A 19,453-nucleotide genomic window follows, 5' to 3' on the forward strand; every position below is an offset into this window, starting at 1 on the left:
GAAATAATCCAGTGCTTAATCCCTGTAAAATAGCAAGTGTCATTCACACACATGTATATTTACTTGTTTATCTATTTTTATTATGAGGTACTAATAAAGAGCTTCAGATGTGTTGCGTCAGAGTAAATTCCACCATGTGTCAAAGTTATTTAAAGTAATTCCCACAAGAAAACCCCTCAAACATACAGAAGTAACTCTGTGTTTGGAATGAAAAAGAAGAATCATGACTCAATATTAATTAACTGGCTTTTTATTAATCTTTCAGCCACATCTCATGGTTTTCCTTGGTGCTTTAGTGGATATAGATAAGAGTTTTATTTTTATCTGAACACTAGAATAAAGGCAACAGGTTATTGATCACAATTTGAAAATGCATCTCTAATTGTTTTGTGTTCCAACTGTTGTTTCCTTTGAAACCAAACTTCACTGCTGTGTTCCATGAAAAGGAAAGTGAGTCATAATTTCAGCTTAGTCAGTTTCTTTTCTTTAACTGGAAATCAGCCACACCACGCAGCGTCACAGCACCTCCCACGTCAGAGATGATCTTATCCACCCAGTGATGACACAGCTTCTCAGTTTGCTCACGTAGAAAATAACCTGAGGGATGAGACATGAGATACAAGGCTAATAAATAAACAGCAATTACCTAATGTGGAGATTTGAGATGTTTCACAACATTTCTTTATCTGATTAAAACAATACATTGCCTTTAAAAATGGTAACCTATAGTAAATGTATTCTATTAATCAATCAATCAATCATCTATCAATCTATTAATCTCTCCATCCAGCTCTCTATTTATATCTATCTATCTATCCTGTTTTCTATTTATCCATCCAACTACCTTTCTATCTATCTATCTATCTATCTATCTATCTATCTATCTATCTATCTATCTATCTATCTATCTATCTATCTATCTATCTATCTATCTATCTATCTATCTATCTATCTATCTATCTATCTATCTATCTATCTATCTATCTATCTATCTATCTATCTATCGATGTATACTGTTTTCTATCTATCCATCCAACTACCTTTCTTTCTTTCTATCTATCTATCTATCTATCTATCTATCTATCTATCTATCTATCTATCTATCTATCTATCTATCTATCTATCTATCTATCTATCTATCTATCTATCTATCTATCTATCTATCTATCTATCTATCTATCTATCTATCTATCTATCTATCTATCTATCTATCTATCCTTCCATCCATCCATCCATCCATCCATCCATCCATCCATCCATCTATCTATCTATCTATCTATCTATCTATCTATCTATCTATCTATCTATCTATCTATCTATCTATCTATCTATCTATCTATCTATCTATCTATCTATCTATCTATCTATCTATCTATCTATCTATCTATCTATCTATCTATCTATCTATCTATCTATCTATCTATCTATCTATCTATCTATCTATCTATCTATCTATATACCTGACATATGTTCACACTCTCACCACCAGAGGCTCAGTTCCGTTGGGACTACACATAATTCTTCTTATTAATAATAATAATAAAAACAATACATATATTAATATAATGCGCGTACAGTAGCGGGTCGTGCGTGTTCTGTCCCGCAGGTCGGAGCCTCCGTGGCAGGCTGCGGGCGCCGCGGGGCAGGGGGCCGGGCCGGGCGGGCAGGAAGCGGCGTGGGCAGCCTCCCTGTGTCACCGCCTGCGTCAGACCCGACGCCAGGAGGAGTTTTCCACTGACGAGAAGGAGGCTGCGCTTCTCCTCCTCCTGCCACAGACAAGGGAAGCGCCTCCTCAGCTGCTCGGAGCCCGGTGCGGCGGCAGCTCCACAGACAATAGCACCGAGAGCTGTGGGGACCAGCGCGTTATTATTATTTATTATTATTCGTGCCATTTGGATTATTCCACCTCCACCTCGTCCAGCTGTCCACCCGGCGCCGTCCTGTCCCTCATGGTGATCGGATACTGGGATTGGTGGTGAGTGTTTGACAGAAAACCAGGGGTCGGGGACGCGGCTGCTCGCTGGGGCTTATTTCTTTTTTATAATTTTTATTGAACGCTCGCTAATTTCTGGGGTTTTAACCTCAGCTCAGCAGCGAGGACAAGTTCCCTTCCTCAATATCAGAGTCATTCATTTCTAATCGTATCGATAACGGTGGAAATCTGTGGAGTTGATCTGGGGTTTCATTGTTTGGAGGCTGGATTTCCTCTCTTAAAACACTTTGACGCTTTATTGTGAATATTGACAGGATCCGGCTGCTGGTTTTGAAAGTGACTTTAAACGGCTGGAGAAGTGTGTGATCGCTCTGTGGTCGTGGAATTATTCGCTGATCCGCTCCATTCACTTATCGATCAAATATCGATCCGTCGTTACACGCGTGGTTGTGGGAACTTCTGGTGCGTAATTGTCGTCTCCTCCACATTGTGTGTGCGCTCTCCGGCTCTTTGGCTCATGGATCATATAGACTGTATATGTGGATTGGTTTGTGTGCACTGTGGATGAGGTCTGGCTTTGTGTGTTCAGCCCGTTGTGGAGCTGGTGGTGCGACTCCACACGGCACAGCTGACAGGGCTGCTGTCATTAGAATTAGCATTAATCACTAGGAATGATGGGAGGAGGAAGGGAGGGAGGAAGGGAGGGACGGTGACGAGATTTGATAATTGATTTTTGATTGATGATTGATTTGATCATCTGTCACCAGGTGAGCCAGGTGCGCGCAGGGGATTGTTGAGCTCCCTTTCATTGTGTGTGCAATTCCCCACAACCAACAGTGTGTGTGTGTTTTGCTATAATCTCTTATCATAATCAATCAGTGTGGCGCATACACGACCATGAGTTTGTGATTATTCCATTTGATGGACAGATAAACACCAAACATCTGTCATTGTATTCCCGAGGCTCTTATTCTTTAAAGAGCCACACCGTTTGTGTGTAGCTCGTAAGAGGCTGATTCAATGTGTGCGTCTCTTTTGCGACCTCACCCGGATCATTTTTGGAATCATGTTTTCTGGAATTAGGCTCCAGAGCTGAATGATCCTTTGTTTACTGGGAGCCGGTGTGGTGCTGTGTGCTTTTCCTCTGCCATGCATTCCTCAAGCAAATGTGCACTGCTGCTGAATAACACTTTATCTCCCCCTGTGTTTATATAATGCTCCATTTTTACACCTTTTTATGAGTTCCCACCGAAAGGAATGATAGTAACTGACCAGGTTGTTGCCGCTCAATAATAGATGTTAACTTAAATGGCAGCAGAGAGCAGAGTGGAACATTTGGAGTGACTTCAACCATGACAAACAGCGTCCATACCCCCGGACTCCCTCTTCTCCATCATATGATCCTGTACTCAGCTAACCTTGTGGTGCCTGCAGCTGTTAGACACAGCATAGATAATCTGGATGGCTACTTCCTGTGCACTGCAGTGTGCGTTTCACAACCTCAGGAAGCACACACATACACACACATACACATACACACACGTACACACACATACACTTGCAGTATCCGTCTCCCCAGCTGGGAGAGGCAGCAGCAGTATAGTGCTGAGTTCAGACAAGGTTGTCTGTGCCTGCTTCATTTTGGTCACGCAGGATGGCCCCACTCTTTTGTGCGAGGAGACGGGGAGGAGGGGGTGGATGAGGAGGAGGAGGAGGAGGCGATGGGTGGGTGGGTGAGTGGGGGGTGTTTCAGGGACTCTGCTGACAGTCTCCCACACGGCAGTAGAGAGAGAGAGAGAGAGAGAGAGAGAGAGAGAGGGAGCAAGAGAGAAGTCCCATCTGCTTTTTCCTCTTCCAGCATTCCATGCTGCAAGTGTCCCAGACTGGAGCGTGACCCCTGAACCTTAAACCACCTCCTCCCTCCTTCCACTCACACACACACACTTCCACACACACACACTTCCAAAGCACACGCATGCACACAAAAAGCTGCATGTTTACTGCGTGTTCACTGCAAAGCAAAGGTTGTTTTTCTTGAGACTCAACTTTACTGCAGAGTGTCTTTTCCACACGAACAAATATGTCAGAATATTCAGAGAGAATTCGTTCTTGAGTCTTGTTTTTTGATTCACAGTGTCATAAAAGTGGCCCTAATGAGTAAAGGTAGAAAGTATAACTCCTGCAGGGATCGAGTGGCTGTTCGAGTGAGGCCTGTGCAACAGATTAATGACAGCTGAGGGCATGTGAGGTCCACGTGCAAGCTAATACCCTGTCAGGTGTGGCTGGGAGAGGTAGCCGGCCCTGCTGCCTTGTGGGAGTCGGACTTTCCAGTGGTTAGCAGCAGAAAACACATCTGGGTTTGATAGAGCCTGTGTTCTTCTCCCACTATTACAGCGAGAGCGGGCGCTGCCAGAATGGAATTCCTGCGGCCGGGAGACATGACATTATTTATTTGTTTTGTACGATTCTCCCTCCTTCTTCCCACTACCTCTCCTTTTTGGAATCCGTGTGTGTGTGTGTGTGTGTGCACGGGGTCGAGGCGGTGGAACAGAATGTTTCTGTGGCGTTGGGCCTCGGTGGGAACAACAGGCTCATAGAGGAGAAGGCAGGAGCTCTCCCTGCTTTGTCCCAGCAGGTGGAGCGCTTCGGAGTCACAGCCGAGCTCAAGAAAAGGCAGCCAGTGTCCCCCCCCCCCCCCCCGGCCGGGATCCAGCTCACTGTCACGTTGATGACTCTGATCAATTACCCCCCATCTCCTCAGTGACAGAGCTGGAAGTGAGAGGTGCAATACCTTGAAGCCTGAGGAAGAGGAGGAGGAGGAGGTGGAGGTGGAGGTGGCCTGCCCAGACACGCTCCCCCCCCCGCTACACACCCACACACACTCACTCCAAGGCTCATCATTATCACATTTTATGAGCACTCGACTCAGTCACTCACTCACTCAGACAGTGCACATGGGTTGTCAGTGTGCCATGTAAATGCTCTCAGCTGGCGGAGATTAGTGTGACTTGTGGCTCCCCCCCCCCCCTTCTCCTCTGTTATCAGCTGCAGAGGGGCAGGACCGAGCGTGAGGGGGCAAAGTCAACTGTGACTTGTCCTGTGGAGCTCTAGGGGCAGACAGGGCCGGTTCAAACAGGCTGCTGGCTCCTCTCCAGGGAGAAGCATTTAAATTTTGTTTCTGTTTTTCGAAAAATATCAATACATTTTTTGTCAAACAGGGAAAACTAGAGATGACGGTAAGATACGATTAAGATACATTTATTTGTCCCAAACACATGCACAGACATGCACAAGCACACTCATGCAAGGAGGGAAATTTAACCTCTGCTTTTAACCCATCTGGTGCAGGACACACAGAGCAGTGAGCAGCCATGTACGGCGCCCGGTGAGCAGATGTTGGGGGAGTAAGGTGCCTTGCTCAGGGGCACTAGACAGGGTAGGGAGAATCCTCTTGGATTTTTGGACAGATCAATCCAGGTTCGTCTTTTTGTTGTTTCTCCGTGGAGTCGAACCAGAGACGAACCAGAGACCTTTTCTGCCCATAGTCCAAGTTCCTGCCACTAGTCCACCGCCTCTAGTCCACTAGTCCACAGCCTCTAGTCCACTAGTCCACAGGGGATCGGTCCACTGTAAAAATCATAAAACAGTTATGCTAAATGAAGTTCTTGTTACTTTTTCATTGCGTCGTATTTTGCATAATGTTCTCAAATGAGTCATTAATTAAACCAACATTTTTACATCCTTTTGAAAAGAGCTTCCTTAACCAGGACTTGAGGAGCCGTGTGCAGATGAAATAGAAATGAATTGTGGATTGTGTGAAGTCTTATTAACCCGCCTGAAGCTGCATGTATCAAGATGATATGATTCGACTGACATAGTTATGCATCTGGCTTGAGCTGTGTGTAGTGCTGCTGGTGACAAATCTCCTCGCTGCAGATTTATCTTCCCAACTCTTTGACAACCGGCTGGGGAGCACCTCGGCGGATGCATTCCTTATCTGCTGCCTGTGTGCGGTTGATGGAATGACAGTGATGCATAATTTAGTGCTCGTTGAGAACATGCTCTGCTCCATCTCTGGCTCGGCTGTCCGATCACATCCATTCCTTGTTTAGCGCTGACGTTCACGGGCGGCGCTCGCTCTGTATTCTTCTCTTATTATCTTATTTTTCTGTCCTCCCCTTTTGCAAATGAGTCAGTGCAGGATTTGTTGTCTTCTCTACCCTGAGTCCCATCGCTCCATGCATGCTCTCTCTCTCTCTCCCGGCCTTGTCCTGGAGGAGCTGAGCAGCCTGAGAAGCTCCAGATTGACTACAAGCCGTCCCCTTGCCAGGATTAACCTCTCGCCATTGTTTCTGCCCGTTGAACAGGATTAACAAATCAATGTGTCAGGTAGACTGCAGTCAAGAGACAATGACCCACTTCTGACACCACTGCCCCTCCATCCCTCCCTCCCTCCCTCCCTCCCTCCCCTTCTGCCTCACTGCAGCTTTTAATTAGAAAGACTTTGCTTAGCTGGCGCTATGCTCTCCCCTGAGGACGCCTCGCAGCTTTGTTTTCTTTTTTTTTTTTTACAAGGAATTGGAGGTGGGAGCGATGGCAAAAAAATGTAAGGTGAAACCCATTGGTGCCTCTCTCTCTCTCTCTCTCTCTCTCTCTCTCTCTCTCTCTCTCTCTCTCTCTCTCTCCCACCCCCCCACACAGCCTATATGTGCTGTGGTGTGCTGTTTCCAACACACATGTCCTCTGATGAGTGACTACATGACCCACAGATGCTGCACCCAGGTGTTTTCTAAAAGCTCTCAGGGCAGATCCCATTATTACTATTATTATGATTATTATTATTCCTTGTTCCAATAAGCTGATGGGACGGGAGTTCAAGCGACTGCTTCTCTCAAAATTGGCAGAAGAAGCGCCGAGGTGGCCCCGGTGCAGAGAGAGAGTCTTTTGTGTTTGTTGCAGAGACGGCACGTGAGGCAGCTTGACCTATTGCAAGGTGATTCATTCATCATACGCTCACTGGGGACGGCAATATCTGACTGCAGCAATAACAATAACTCCCCATCCAGCTGCAACACTGCCCCCACTGCCTGCACAAAGGTGTCAGCCTCTTGCCCTTGATTCTGACTTATTCTTTATCCTTGTCAAAGGGAGAACTGGTTTTGCATAATTGCTCCCTGTTGCATGACACCCCCCCTTCTCTCCTTCCTTCCTTCCCTCCCTCCCTCCCTCCCTCCCTCCGCTTGCATTCATGCTTTCGTTTCTCTCTTCTTCGAGTGCTGACTCTTACATAACCCTCCTGATAAGACTAACAAAGCATGCAGGTGACACAGGAAGCTAGAGTTCATGTTAAGTCATTGAAGGAGCTCTGGCGACAAGGCGCTGGGGAACGACAAGTTCTCCTGTTGGCAGCTTGTCCGTGTGTCTGAGCCGTGTTTGGTCTAATTATCATGGGTTAGATTTAAAGATCCCTACTCTCTACTTATCCAAAATGAAGCTAAAAAAGCAACCGAAAGTGTCACAAAAAAAATTCTACAAAATTATAGGTATTACCACGCAAATATTTGGACTGACACTGCTAAAAATAATCAAAAAGGAAAGTGCCTGCATAACACGCTCACGCTCAAGCAGCTGTAAGTCATTTGGCTGCCACTCTGAAGACAGTAAACAGTCGATGCTGAAATGATCTCTTTATGGGCAAAGTGAAAAAACAAGTCTTTCCCCCTCCACACCATTGTAGGGAGTGTCTACGCTGGAGTGGAGCCCAGTCCTGTCTTCCCTCTCCTCTCCTCTCACTTCCTTCCTCCCTCCGCCCCTGTCCCGTCTCCCCTTGTTTTGAGTTTGCAGGAGCTCGGCCTCCTGCACTGCGCCCGTGACCCCCGTCGCTTCCCAGAAGTTGCAAAGAACGCCGTCTGCTGTTCGTCAGAGCGGCGTGACGCATTTATGTCCGGTAGCCAAAAAACATAGCATGTAAATTTTTCATGTCGGTGGTTTCTGCAGTTTTTCCGGTGGAACAAGGAGAGAGAGACAGGAGGCGGATTTGGTCGAGCGCTGAGAGGAAGTACGTCTCGACTAAAATAAGATCTGAAGATATCAACAAACCTCGTACTTGGTTGGAGGTATCACAGATATTAGACAATGTTTCAAGGGAGTATTAGAGCATAACCGGCGTCCCCTCTTCTCTTCCGTCTTTCCGTCTTCATGTCTCTCTCTCTCTCTCTCTCTCTCTCTCTCTCTCTCTCTCTCAGTAGATTGATTGTTTTTATTGCTGAACCAGCAGCCCCTCTCACGGGAGCTCTGAAGGAATGCATTCAGGAGTGGCATTACAAAACATCTTGACTATGCATAGCTGTACATATTTACTATGAGGGCCAGTGAGCACATTAAGCAGCACAATGGGCAAATTGCCTCGGCGTGCGTGTTTAACAGGGACGGTTGTGGAAAGGGAATGGTTGAGATGAAATGTCTATGGCCGGATGATTTTGTCACCTCGGCTTGTGCTTTTTTTTATTTTTTTTTTAATCAATACGTTTGCTGAGCTGATGGGATTTGGAAGAAGGTGTGGGGTCCAGTAATTGTGGACTTGTGCGAATGGGCCTGATTGATTGCTTCCTGTGACACGGTGAACTCCCACTCTCTCTCAGCTGAGAACAGCAAGAGTTTGGGATTCGGTCTCACACTGCCAAGCACCGGATACGCTTGTGCCAGAAAAAACCCCGCGTGTGCACAATAGCATCCATGCAACGTACGAATAATGTTAATTAATTTTGTCCTTAATGGTTGGAGCTGTTTAAATAAGTGTGACTGATTTGCTAATAACCCCCCCTCTCTGCTCCTTCCTGCAGATCGCTCGCACCGGCACCATGAGTGGGCTTCTCAAGAGGAAGTTCGAGGAGGTGGGTGAGGACCCATGCTACTCCTCACCCTCCTCCTTCTCCTCCGCCTGCTCCGGCTGGGACTCGGAAGGGGAGAGCTGCTTCTCCGACACCCTGGATTCCACTCCCAGCAACCCCAGCTCCCCAGCAACACATTTCACCAGTAAGTGTCCTTTTCCAGTCACTGTAAATCAGAGGAAGAGCTGATGGAACATACTTTTTTAATGCATGCTCCCGCCTTGTCTTTACTGCTCCATAGAGGCCCTGATAACAAACCCATAAAAACTAGAGGGGGGTGGGGGGGGGGAGATTAAGGAATTTAGGCAGCTGGCAGCCCATGAAACACTTCACAGAAATGATTTCAGACTTCTGCAATGAATACCCTTTTTGATTTCATGCCTCAAAGCTGCAAAATGGCTAATCGCATTATGCAGTGACTGCTCACCTTGGCTCCACCTTCTTCCCAGAACCTTGCTCACCGACCGAGCCCCCCCCCCTGCCGTCGTAATTGCGGGTCTAGCAGCTTCGGGGTGTTTCTGTCTGGACCCGGCGGCCTGTAGGGGACCCGGGCGAGTCAGAGAGGGATTGTAGTGTCGGCGGAGAGGAGGGCAAACAGTTGTGAGGTTTCCAGGATGGTGGGGCACGGAGCCAGGAAGAGAAGTGTGGCAGCTTGCCAAGGCTGGAAACACACAGAGCCTTGTCTGAGGCCCGGGCATGCTCCCAGCACAGGTGCTGAAAAAGGCTGAGTGAAGGGATAAAAAAGAGAGGGGCAGGACAATCAAGAAAAGAAGGCACACAGACACCATGTACCCGAGCAGATGGGCTGGGGTACTATAATCCCGTGTTTGTGTTAGACAGAAAGTTGTTGCCATTGTGGTGTTGAGGAGTAAAAATTACAAGCAAAGCCGACCCATTTAGAGATGGAAGAGAAGGTGTTGTTTGTCTTCTGCAGGTGTCATAAACCTGACTGGATTTGATCAGTGGTGGGAAGTAACGAAGTAGAAATACTTTGTTACTGTACTTAAGTAGATTTTTCACATATCTGTACTTTACTTGAGTACTTCTTTTCCTGACGACTTTTTACTTTTACTCGTTACATTTGAACAAAAATATGTGTACTTTCTACTTCTTACATTCTCAAACTGGCTCGTTACTTGAGCAGTGGAGGTTGGCGCAGCACTCTATCTCTCTCTCTCTCTCTCTTTCTCTCTCTCTCTCTCTCATCTAGGGTTAAAAATTTGTAAAATTATGCATTATATACATTATATTCATATTGTTGTTATAATTTTTCAGTCAGTTGAGATAAACCTTGAGGAGAAACATTTTGGGTTGTTTTGTGTCTGTATAGACCTACTATAAAAAACACTTTACATTTTTAATTTTGGTACTTGTACTTTTGATACTTAAGTATATTTCAACACCAGATACTTTTGATACTTAAGTACTTTTAATATGAGCTACTTTAAGACTTTTATTCAAGTCATTTTCTGACGGGTGACTTTTACTTTTACCGAAGTCACTTTCAGGTAAGATATCTGTACTTTTACTCAAGTATGGCTTTAAAGTACTTTATACACCACTGGATTTGATGCATGTGAAGCTGAACCTGGCACTTTATTTCATCTGCATCGCCTCTGTATAGCGGCAGATCAGGCGGCTGCTGTGTGATTCTCGTTCTCTGAGCTTCACTTATCTCAAACAAGTGCGCGGATAGTCCCCGTTTGACTTCTGCGACTTTTGAGGGCAGCTGCTCCGGGCGTGTCATACAGGAAAGATCTCTGAATGAGAACATGAAGTTTCCCACCGCGCGATAAAGGTAATGCCCAACACATGCTGAGTATTATCATCCCTCTCTGTTCCCACACACACAAAAAGACAAAGAAAACATTGGTTCTGGCGGCTCGAGCAGAGGGAAACGTCTCTTGTCTGTAAGCGGTAGGCTCAGAAGTCAAGTTGAATATTCCGGGGCGTAGGAAGTGGAATTTATAATAAAGCTATAATAATTGTTGGGCTTGTTCCTCCATATGGTTCCACTCTGATTCCCATATGGTTTTATTGTATTTGTCTGGGTATAGAAACATGCCTGTTCCTGAATGTGTTTAACAGAGAGAGGACCTTTGACTCCTGTCAGTTATTGGACCGTTTGTGGGGATTGTCAGCGAGCGGGGTCGCTGGTTTTTATTCCTGCCCTGAGAGCCGGGCTTCCCCCCCCCGCCGCCCCATCCGGAAGCCTCCAGCGTTCACTCACTGGTCTGTGATCTGCTTCCTCCACTGTGTCGGCCACCAGAGGAAAATTCCAGGGCTGGGTTTTTTTTTTGGTTGCACGGTAGGACGAGAAACAAAGCTGAAAGGATTCTTGGAAGTTTAGGTTTCACTGTACAGGATGTCGGTGTGTTGGCCTCCAGAGAGCAGTGTCTTTTAATTGGCTACATGATAAGGCTCGGTTGTGGACCAGGGCAATGAATCGGAGGGGTGTCGTTTTACAGTGTGTGCAGCCTGTTTGCACACCCAAGCGATGGGGCATTGTGCCATCTAGTGGCACATAGAAAGAATGCAACAGCTCCCCTCCTACTCTACAAGATGTATTCAAAATGTATGTTTCCTCCGTCCACAGCAACATCCATTCTCAAGAAGGCCAAGAGAGCACGGCGGGGCAACGTGACCTTCGACCAGGTGACGGTGTTCTTCTTCCCTCTGTGCCAGGGCTTCACCAGTGTTCCCAGTCGGGGAGGATGTACTTTAGGCATGATGCAGCGCCACAGCGACCTCCGCACCTACACACTCGCGGAGTTCGCCGTGGAGCAGCGGCTCCTGCGTCGGGAGAAATTCCTCAACAGACTCAGGGAGGAGAAGCTGGATGTTCTCAAATTGAAGGTTAGCAAACTTGCCCTTATTAACTCACGGATGCAATGTATATAAAACCCCAATCAATCTGTGGTTATCCAATGTAATTAAACATGGTCCATTTGTTCTCTCCAGCTGACTAAGAACGGTACCCAGGAGAGTGAGGAGGCGGAGCGGCTGACGGTGGACGACATCCCCGAGCAGGACATCGAAATCAGTGGAACCAACCTGGACGAGGGCTCTTTCCTCCAGCCTTACCCGTCGAAACGCCGCTACGCCCTGCTCAAAGCTGCCGGCGTGAAGAAGATCGACAAGGAGGAGAAGAGGCAGCTGCACGAGCTGAGGATCGCCAGGGAGAACTGTGGCTGCGACTGCCAGGGCTTCTGTGAGCCTGAGACGTGTAGCTGCAGCCTCGCAGGCATCAAATGTCAGGTAAGAGATCCCTGAAAACGATATTCTCAGTTGGATGTAGAGGTTCAATACTATGAAGATCCAAACACAACACAGCTGGCGGTTATGTTACATGTATTTGACGATGAATTCTGCTCCTGCTTCCTTCAGATGGATCATTCCTCTTTCCCGTGTGGCTGCACCAAGGACGGCTGCGGGAACACGGAGGGTCGCATCGAGTTCAACTCCACCAGGGTACAGACGCATTACATTCACACTATCATGAAGCTGGAGCTGGAGAAGAGGCTGGAGGAGCAGTCCAGCCCCGAGGAGGAGGAGGACTACACAAAAGTGGCCAACTCTTTACCAGCAGTGCACTCCTTCCCCTTTAGCTCAGAACTGACGGCAGCTGGAGAGAACAGCTGCAGCAGCGATATGACGGATTTATCAGATTCGTCGGGTCAGAGCGAAGACTCGGAGGCAGGCGGGAGCCCGTGTGAGCGTCGAACCCAGCTGGACGTCGACGAGAAAGGCCTGAGCCGCATCCTCAGCTTCAGCGATGTCGAGAACTTTTCGAGAAATAGCAGGGACGGTGGCGACAGGAACTGTAAAGACACTTGCTGCTTAGATCATCGGCAAGAGCAACTGCAACCGTCTACCGAGGCATTTAGTAGCTTCAGCATGGCGGACTTTGCTGACGAGAACGACAACATAGACGCCGTACTGTTGAGCTCCGCAGACGATCACACGGACAATCGAGCAACAGCCATTTCAGAACTTTTGGATGAGAACGCCAACCAGGGAAACGCCCTGTTCCACAGCAGTAGTGTGCCACGCACGCCATCCCCCACCATCGACCGCTCGGCGAGCTACAACATGGACCTCAGCCTCTCCTCGGAGTCGGACCTGGAGTTCTTCGACGGCTTCCCGTGCTTGGGGTCCAGCTCGCTCTACAACTCCCTCAAGGAGTACGAACACATGGACAACTTTTTTCAGTTTCAGTTGCCTAGTTACCCCAGCTTCCCTGCGTCGAGCGACCCCGGCACCTGCCTCCTGGAGTCGCTGATGGGCCTTTCAGAGTCCGTCCCGGAGCCCCCCGCCACATTTACAGACAATCAGCTGTTGGAGGAAGCCATGAAATTGTCTGTGATGGAGTCTGTGAAAGTTTGACGCAACATGCAAATCTGGGGACGGTGCGAGGGAGAGAATAAAAAACGAGTTCGGGAGGGGACTGAACGTGCACATAAGATGTCAACGTCACACATGTTTGATTTTTCTTTTTTTTAAGAGGAAGCTGTGATGTCCCTCTTGCCTAATAAATGTTCAAATTCCAGACTTGCCTTCAAAACGTTAGCAAAGCAGTTTGGGATTAATGCTGCGTGAGATGGCAGCTAGTGTTAAAAGTGAAAAAAAAAGAAACAAAAACAGAGATCAATTAGACCGGGCCCACGGAAACCAATGATGGCTCTCAATTCCTAAGAAAGCTCTTTTAACCAAACCAAGATCACCAACCATATGCTAAACGGGAATCAACCTTTTAATGGGGCCAGGTTGGGTATCTCAACACAGCTGAATGTGCACCTCAGGGATTTTTTTCTAGCTTTCTAGCTTTTGGAGGCAATGTATGGTGACCATTGCTGTGATGGCCTTCATATGAAACCCGAGTCTGATCACAACTGTTCATGTCCGACACCCAGACGACTTGAGCGGGTGGGGGTCCTCCCTGTGTTGCATCCTGTAGCTAGTGGACTCTTTCTCCTTGAGATCTCTCCCAACGGGGTCTCATATGGTACAAAAGAAAATCCCTCTAAAAGTCTCTTGATCAGCACTTTATCTGTGAAAATAGTTATGTATGAATAGGCAATGTTTTGGTTGCGTGGGGGTCGATTCAACAGTTCAACGCTAAATTAACGGAGTTTCTTATTTATGAGCTTGGTATCTCGAAGTGACGGCTCATACCATTCAAATCTGTAGCTGTATTATCTTTATTTCCTTTTGTTTTAAATTATTTCCTCTTACGATTTAATTTGTATTTATTTTCAGATAAAGCCTACTTTCGCTTGAGAAGCACTGTGGTATGATATTTCTCACCCGAAAGTGCAATCTTCCTTCCTGTTTTCCATATCATGTTTTAGGCATCGTTATGGGAAATGGGACCACAAGTCCATCAGAAAGTATTTAATATGTATTCTCTCATACATTTAACATTTTTTTGGTAACTTATTATGTTATTATTTTCATTATTAGCTATTTAATTTAAGACGTTTTGGCAATAAAATGGGCTGTTGGGAAGTTTACTGGATGTGCCTGCTTATCAGGGGAGCCATGCTTGCCAGTGGTGTGTGCACAGTGCTTCCATTTAAGCTTTGGGACTGAAAACTGTGGATTCTCCCTAATCACTGAAACTAAATTATGGGTCTATTGTATTGTTGCCTATAATGTAACCATAGAAAATTACACTAATATTTTGTAACTAATTTATGTAGGTTGACAAAAAGAATTCTAATCACTGACAAATTGAATATTTTATTAAGAAAGCAAAAAATGAGTAATTTTCAATCCGGGACGAGCTTTGTAATATATGAATTATAGAGAAATGTACACTTATGAAGGTTATTGCTCTCTAGCATTCTGAAGTATTTTTAATAGGCAGTCTAATGGTTAGATAACTTAGCGAAATGCCACTAAAACTGAGTAAATTGCAAAGATCAATTTGATTGTACTCTGGATTATATTGGAAGTCTGTGACTTGGGTTACGACATGTTATAAATAACACGTGTAAAAGGGTTTTGTGGATAAAAACTGCATATATTATACACTTTTTATCGGGCACACAGACCCTGAAAATTGAAGAGTTGCCTCATTATCTACACAACGGAACATTTCAGCGGTGACTGTGCCGCCGCCTGTGTTTGAGGGACACTAGAGAGTTGATGTACATATCTCACCCTTTCTACAACTGTTTCAACAGCCTTTCTGGACCCTTTAGAAGTTATGCATGCAGGTCCTGTTTGTTAAAACTTGTTCTAATTAATTGTATACTTTGAAAAAGTGCAGCGTGCACATCGGAAATGTATTATTCGCTTTTTGCCTTTTTGATTACTTTTCAACATCCATCCAATATATGTTCTTACGCCATGAAGAGGGCACTGATTTTTGCAAGCAAACGTTTGTTTCTCTTGTACAAAACATCAATTCTCATGAAGAAATGGCAACAGTGAGTGTGTATCGATGTAATGTATTACAGTACAGCTTTTTTAAAATGTTATTTTCAAAGAAACGTGTCTTACTTTTTTGCCTTTTGTGTCGTATATATTTCTGCTTGAATGGTCCTGCAGAGCAAACAAAGCTGCTTTATTTTTTACATATTCACACTTTAACCTGCTGTTTAAATACTGTTTCTTTCATCTAAGCCATTTTGACAGCCTGTCCCTCCAAATAATAATAAAAAAACATTTTCTAAATGCTTGACTATGTTGTTTGTCATATGTCAATTTGGTATAAAGATAAAGTCCAGGTCCTGCGGCGTAAATCCCACTTGAGTAAAGGTAAATAAATATTTAAAGCTAAATGTACTATACTATCAAAATAAGTCATTTAATAGTTTAGTGATTTTATAGTTACTGATGTGTGTGGTTTTCACCGTGTACTCTGCTTCTTCCCACAATCCAAAGACACTCACCTCCATAGGTTTGAATGTGTTTGTCTCCAAGTGTCTGTCTTGTGATAGACTCTGTACCTGTTTCAGCTGAGTCCTGCTCCAGCCTCCACAACCCGAAAAGTAGGAGTGGCACAGCTAACGTGCACAAGAGGTTTAGCTATAGTGATTATAGCTGATAACCTAATAAATTTACACAGTCTGCTGTTTGGTCCAGTGGTCGCAAACATAGAGGTAATTTTTCTTTTCATACAAATATTATTGAAGAAAGAAACGGAGCAAACAAACCAAGCTTATTCTTTTATTTTTTCCCTTTTTAATCTTTGCTTTTTTGGAAAGATTTGAAAATGTGATCACATAGGGTCTCTGGAAATCATTGTTTGATGGAGCTGTAATCTACTCATGAATATTTTCTGTTATTTTGTATTTTATTCATGTAAACTTTTGAAACCCAATGAAACAAATGTAGTAAAAGTACAATATTTCCCTCTGAATATTAAATTGTATTAGATTGTAGTACAAGTACCTTAATCCTTTAAAGTTGGAATGACGTTATGGAGTAGAGTAAATACACACAGTTACATCCCACCACTGATATAATGCCACATAATGAACATGTGCTGCATAAATAAAGTTTAGATTAAGTGGCAGGAGATTAGCAAATGTCCCGTGTTTCACTAATCTTATATAAACTCGTGTATTTTATTGTAGTTTTGGCTTCCTGATTGAAAAAGGCTGCATTGTCAAGACCCAACAAACCGTTGTTACTTCTTTATGATTAAAAGTCAATATACAGTTAACAGTGGATGCATTGAAATTGCATTATTTTTATCTTCTTTGTGTAAACCACTGGAATTCATCGGTGGTTTCCTGTCGCCATGGCTAGGAGAAAAACAGCCCCTTTACTGTAGGTGATGTCATGCTGCAGGCTCCTGACTACCACCACAAACATATGGCCGGAGATTCCAGACGAGGAGAAAATGTCGGACCTGTGACTACGTATAGCTCACATTTGGTCACAATTAAAAAGAATTGCATCTTGTCAGGGAAAGGTCCTGAAAGAGATGTCTCTTGGAAGTATTTTTGGAAGAAAGTTTATCAGCTAATGTAGGTCCAGGACTTTGACTGTTTTGTTGGTGATCAGTCAGTAACGCTTAAACTGTTGGTTGTGAGCAAAGAACAACAGGGAATACATACAAAAAGCTATACAATCCTGATACCATGAAAGGTACAGGAATTCCAAGACAAAAATCAGAGCCTGAGTGCTGCTTTGTGTAAAAATGAGGCACCTATGCCATCCTCTGGCTGAATTGAGAACTACACCCCCTTGCAAATCCAGACAAATGAAAGGCTTAGAACTTCAATTTTGCTGAATGCTTTATTTGACAGTTTGCACAAATCTCTGCATTGTCTACAAACGCAGCTGAAAGAAAAAGAAGAATCAGACAACTGAAACGTGGTTAATGCACATTCAGACTTGCATCTTAGAGAGAACAGGTTACTTACTGAATTGATCCAGTCAAGGAAGAAAGAGACCCTGGTGAAGACGGTGGGTTTAGTCACCTGGTTGCACCCCCCAGCCGGACCGTAGCTGACAACACCGTGGACCCTCCAGGCTCCGTCAGTGAAGCAGCTCAGGGGACCGCCAGAGTCGCCCTGAGACAGGAAGAAATAAGAACCGGTAGGAGAAGAGATTTCGAAATAGGGAGAATGGAGACACTTTCATTCCCTTGCTCCATGTGACTTTGGTAAGCCGGTACAGTCTCCTGTGAGAAGTGTGAAACTCAAGAGTATAATGTTGAACAGTTTATCCCCAAATGTTCAATCAGGTAACTTAAAATATAAAGAATTCTAAAGAGAGTATGGTTTATTTGTTAAGGCAGCGGCTGGGTTCTGGAAGCTGGGAATCATGGGCAAAATCCAGCGTTTAGTTGAGTTTCAGTTAAGTGAGTGGGACTTTGATGGGCTTTGTTTTTCACTTTGCATGAAAACCACTCAATGGCAACAGAAGGCGATGCTGCTCAGTAAAAGTTACACAGTGCTGCTTTAAGACCATGCAGAGAGAAGTGAGACGTGACCTTTTCAGCCTCTTTCACAAAGAGTTCCTATCTGTATGTGCAGGGTTATGGCAAACTGGTTTCATGATAAAAACTGCCATTCACTCGTTCTCTTTACTGTACCTGGCAGCCTGAAATCACTCCGTCGCCTCCAGCACACACCATGGTTTTCAGAGCAATGTTGCCCCACCAGTCAGGCCGAGAGCAGATTGAGTGCTCCACTATGTGGATGGGAGACACCTGAAGAATGGTAGGGCTGCTGCCCATGTCTGTGAACACAAAAGAGTAATGATAGAGCATCAGACTTTTTAAAATATATATGCAAATCTGACCGTATGTGTGTGTGTGTCCTCACTGTCATAATACCCCCAGCCGGTGATGTAACAGATGAAACCATTAGGCAGCATCTCCTCAGGGTAGGGAAGCTCAGCGATGGCCACGTAGCCATTGCCATACACAGGAACAGCCAGTCTCAAGAGTGCAATATCATTCCTAAAATAAATATAAAAGAATATTTTTACATCACATAGTAGCAAAATCCTTAAAGCAAATCAGCTTAATTACAACATATGTGCTGTATTTAAAATTGGTCTGCCTTTTGCTGATGAAGCCCCAAACTGACTTGTACGTGAAAAGATACAGAAGATCGTGGTTTTACTGTTTTTGCTCCCAGTGCTTAGTGTGAAGTCATGTGCAGCCCCACACCTGGTAGTATTTTCCCTATGTCAATAAAAATATGTTTTTTAAGCAGCCGGCCATTTTAAATTGGAGCTAAATTAAAAAAAATGGTCTGATATGCTTTGATTTTTACCCTTTGCCAAGCTCTCCATTCCAGCCAGGATGGACAAAAATCTCCGCCACAGGGCTGTACTGCTCGCTGCCGTCATCCTGAAGCATGTTATACTCACCTGTCACCACACGGTACTGACTGGGATCCATGCTGACAAAGTGGAAAAAAAACACTTGTTACAGTAATTTATCCAGAATGCATTAAAATAAGACGTATGAGTGTAATATGTGTAAATCTGCAAGTGAAGGAGTGTTCAGGGCCCCGACCTGAGGATACAGTGAGCTGCCGTCATGACGTAGGAACCACTGACAAGAGTGCCTCCACAGATGTGGCTGTACCAGTCGTCGCTGCCATACTGGAGCGAGATCTGAGAGAAAACAAAGGTCACACACAGTAAATTGTTATTTCAGTGGTTTGCTCAATGAGAAATAATACAAATCCAATAGCATGTTTTAAACATGTAATAGCTTGAACATGATAATAAATGAAAAAAACATCAACAGCATACTGGGGTGTATATTTGCACGTGTTTTATTTTAGATAGCAATCTTAAATATATAATTGCATGTGTAGGTTTTACCTGCCACTTCCAGGTTCCATGTTCAGCATCGTAGCCTCCTATGACTCTCTCATTGTGGTTGAAGGGTTCTTCAGCGCAAATCAGCCCTTTGAATATTAATGCAATGTTAATTAAATTACCTACAGCACTTATGAAGTCAATAGTGTTGATGAATATGTTTCTTACCGAGGCCGGACAGGAGAAGCACACACCAAAACATTTCTGCACGGTGAGGATGAAATGCAGTTTGCTTGTAACTATTTATACCTGGCTGAAACTTGGACACCTTCAGCATGTATTAGGCAACCTTATGTGACCTGCCAACATCCGCCAATCATCTGGATTATTT

General features: G+C 44.8%; 2 protein-coding genes and 1 long non-coding RNA gene across 3 annotated transcripts; 1 reads left to right on the forward strand and 2 right to left on the reverse strand.

Annotated features, from left to right (window-relative positions):
* Nucleotides 1-228: 228 nt before the first annotated feature.
* On the reverse strand, nt 229-1,647 carry LOC133026710 (uncharacterized). The gene is made up of 2 exons (XR_009683220.1): nt 1,576-1,647; nt 229-597 (listed from the first exon to the last, which is right to left on the reverse strand). It is a non-coding gene; the product is annotated as an uncharacterized LOC133026710 (long non-coding RNA).
* A 196-nt stretch (nt 1,648-1,843) lies between these two features.
* csrnp1b (cysteine-serine-rich nuclear protein 1b) lies at nt 1,844-15,504 on the forward strand. Its single transcript, XM_061093635.1, has 5 exons — nt 1,844-1,975; nt 8,776-8,968; nt 11,420-11,679; nt 11,785-12,081; nt 12,211-15,504. Exons 2-5 carry the CDS (start codon nt 8,794-8,796, stop codon nt 13,207-13,209), a joined length of 1,731 nt encoding a protein of 576 aa, XP_060949618.1. The 5' UTR covers nt 1,844-1,975; nt 8,776-8,793; the 3' UTR covers nt 13,210-15,504.
* Nucleotides 15,505-17,062: 1,558 nt separating this feature from the next.
* On the reverse strand, nt 17,063-19,325 carry LOC133026860 (chymotrypsin-like elastase family member 1). Its single transcript, XM_061093841.1, has 8 exons — nt 19,291-19,325; nt 19,126-19,211; nt 18,812-18,912; nt 18,567-18,695; nt 18,111-18,247; nt 17,879-18,024; nt 17,205-17,354; nt 17,063-17,121 (listed from the first exon to the last, which is right to left on the reverse strand). The coding sequence occupies exons 1-8, from the start codon at nt 19,322-19,324 to the stop codon at nt 17,110-17,112; spliced, it is 795 nt and encodes a 264-aa protein (XP_060949824.1). The 5' UTR covers nt 19,325; the 3' UTR covers nt 17,063-17,109.
* Nucleotides 19,326-19,453: the final 128 nt, after the last annotated feature.

Source organism: Limanda limanda, chromosome 20, assembly GCF_963576545.1.
Source record: "Limanda limanda chromosome 20, fLimLim1.1, whole genome shotgun sequence".
NCBI lineage: Eukaryota > Metazoa > Chordata > Actinopteri > Pleuronectiformes > Pleuronectidae > Limanda > Limanda limanda.

Excerpts from the sequence above, each read along its gene's own strand:
- csrnp1b (XM_061093635.1), top strand. The coding sequence starts at position 8,794 with ATGAGTGGGCTTCTCAAGAGGAAGTTCGAGGAGGTGGGTGAGGACCCA. Across the intron at positions 8,969-11,419 it reads CCCAGCAACACATTTCACCA|CAACATCCATTCTCAAGAAG; the intron begins GTAAGTGTCCTT and ends CTCCGTCCACAG. Across the intron at positions 11,680-11,784 it reads TGGATGTTCTCAAATTGAAG|CTGACTAAGAACGGTACCCA; the intron begins GTTAGCAAACTT and ends TGTTCTCTCCAG.
- LOC133026860 (XM_061093841.1), bottom strand. The coding sequence starts at position 19,324 with ATGTTTTGGTGTGTGCTTCTCCTGTCCGGCCTCG. Across the intron at positions 19,212-19,290 it reads GCTTCTCCTGTCCGGCCTCG|GGCTGATTTGCGCTGAAGAA; the intron begins GTAAGAAACATA and ends TAATATTCAAAG. Across the intron at positions 17,355-17,878 it reads GAGTGATTTCAGGCTGCCAG|GGCGACTCTGGCGGTCCCCT; the intron begins GTACAGTAAAGA and ends TTCCTGTCTCAG.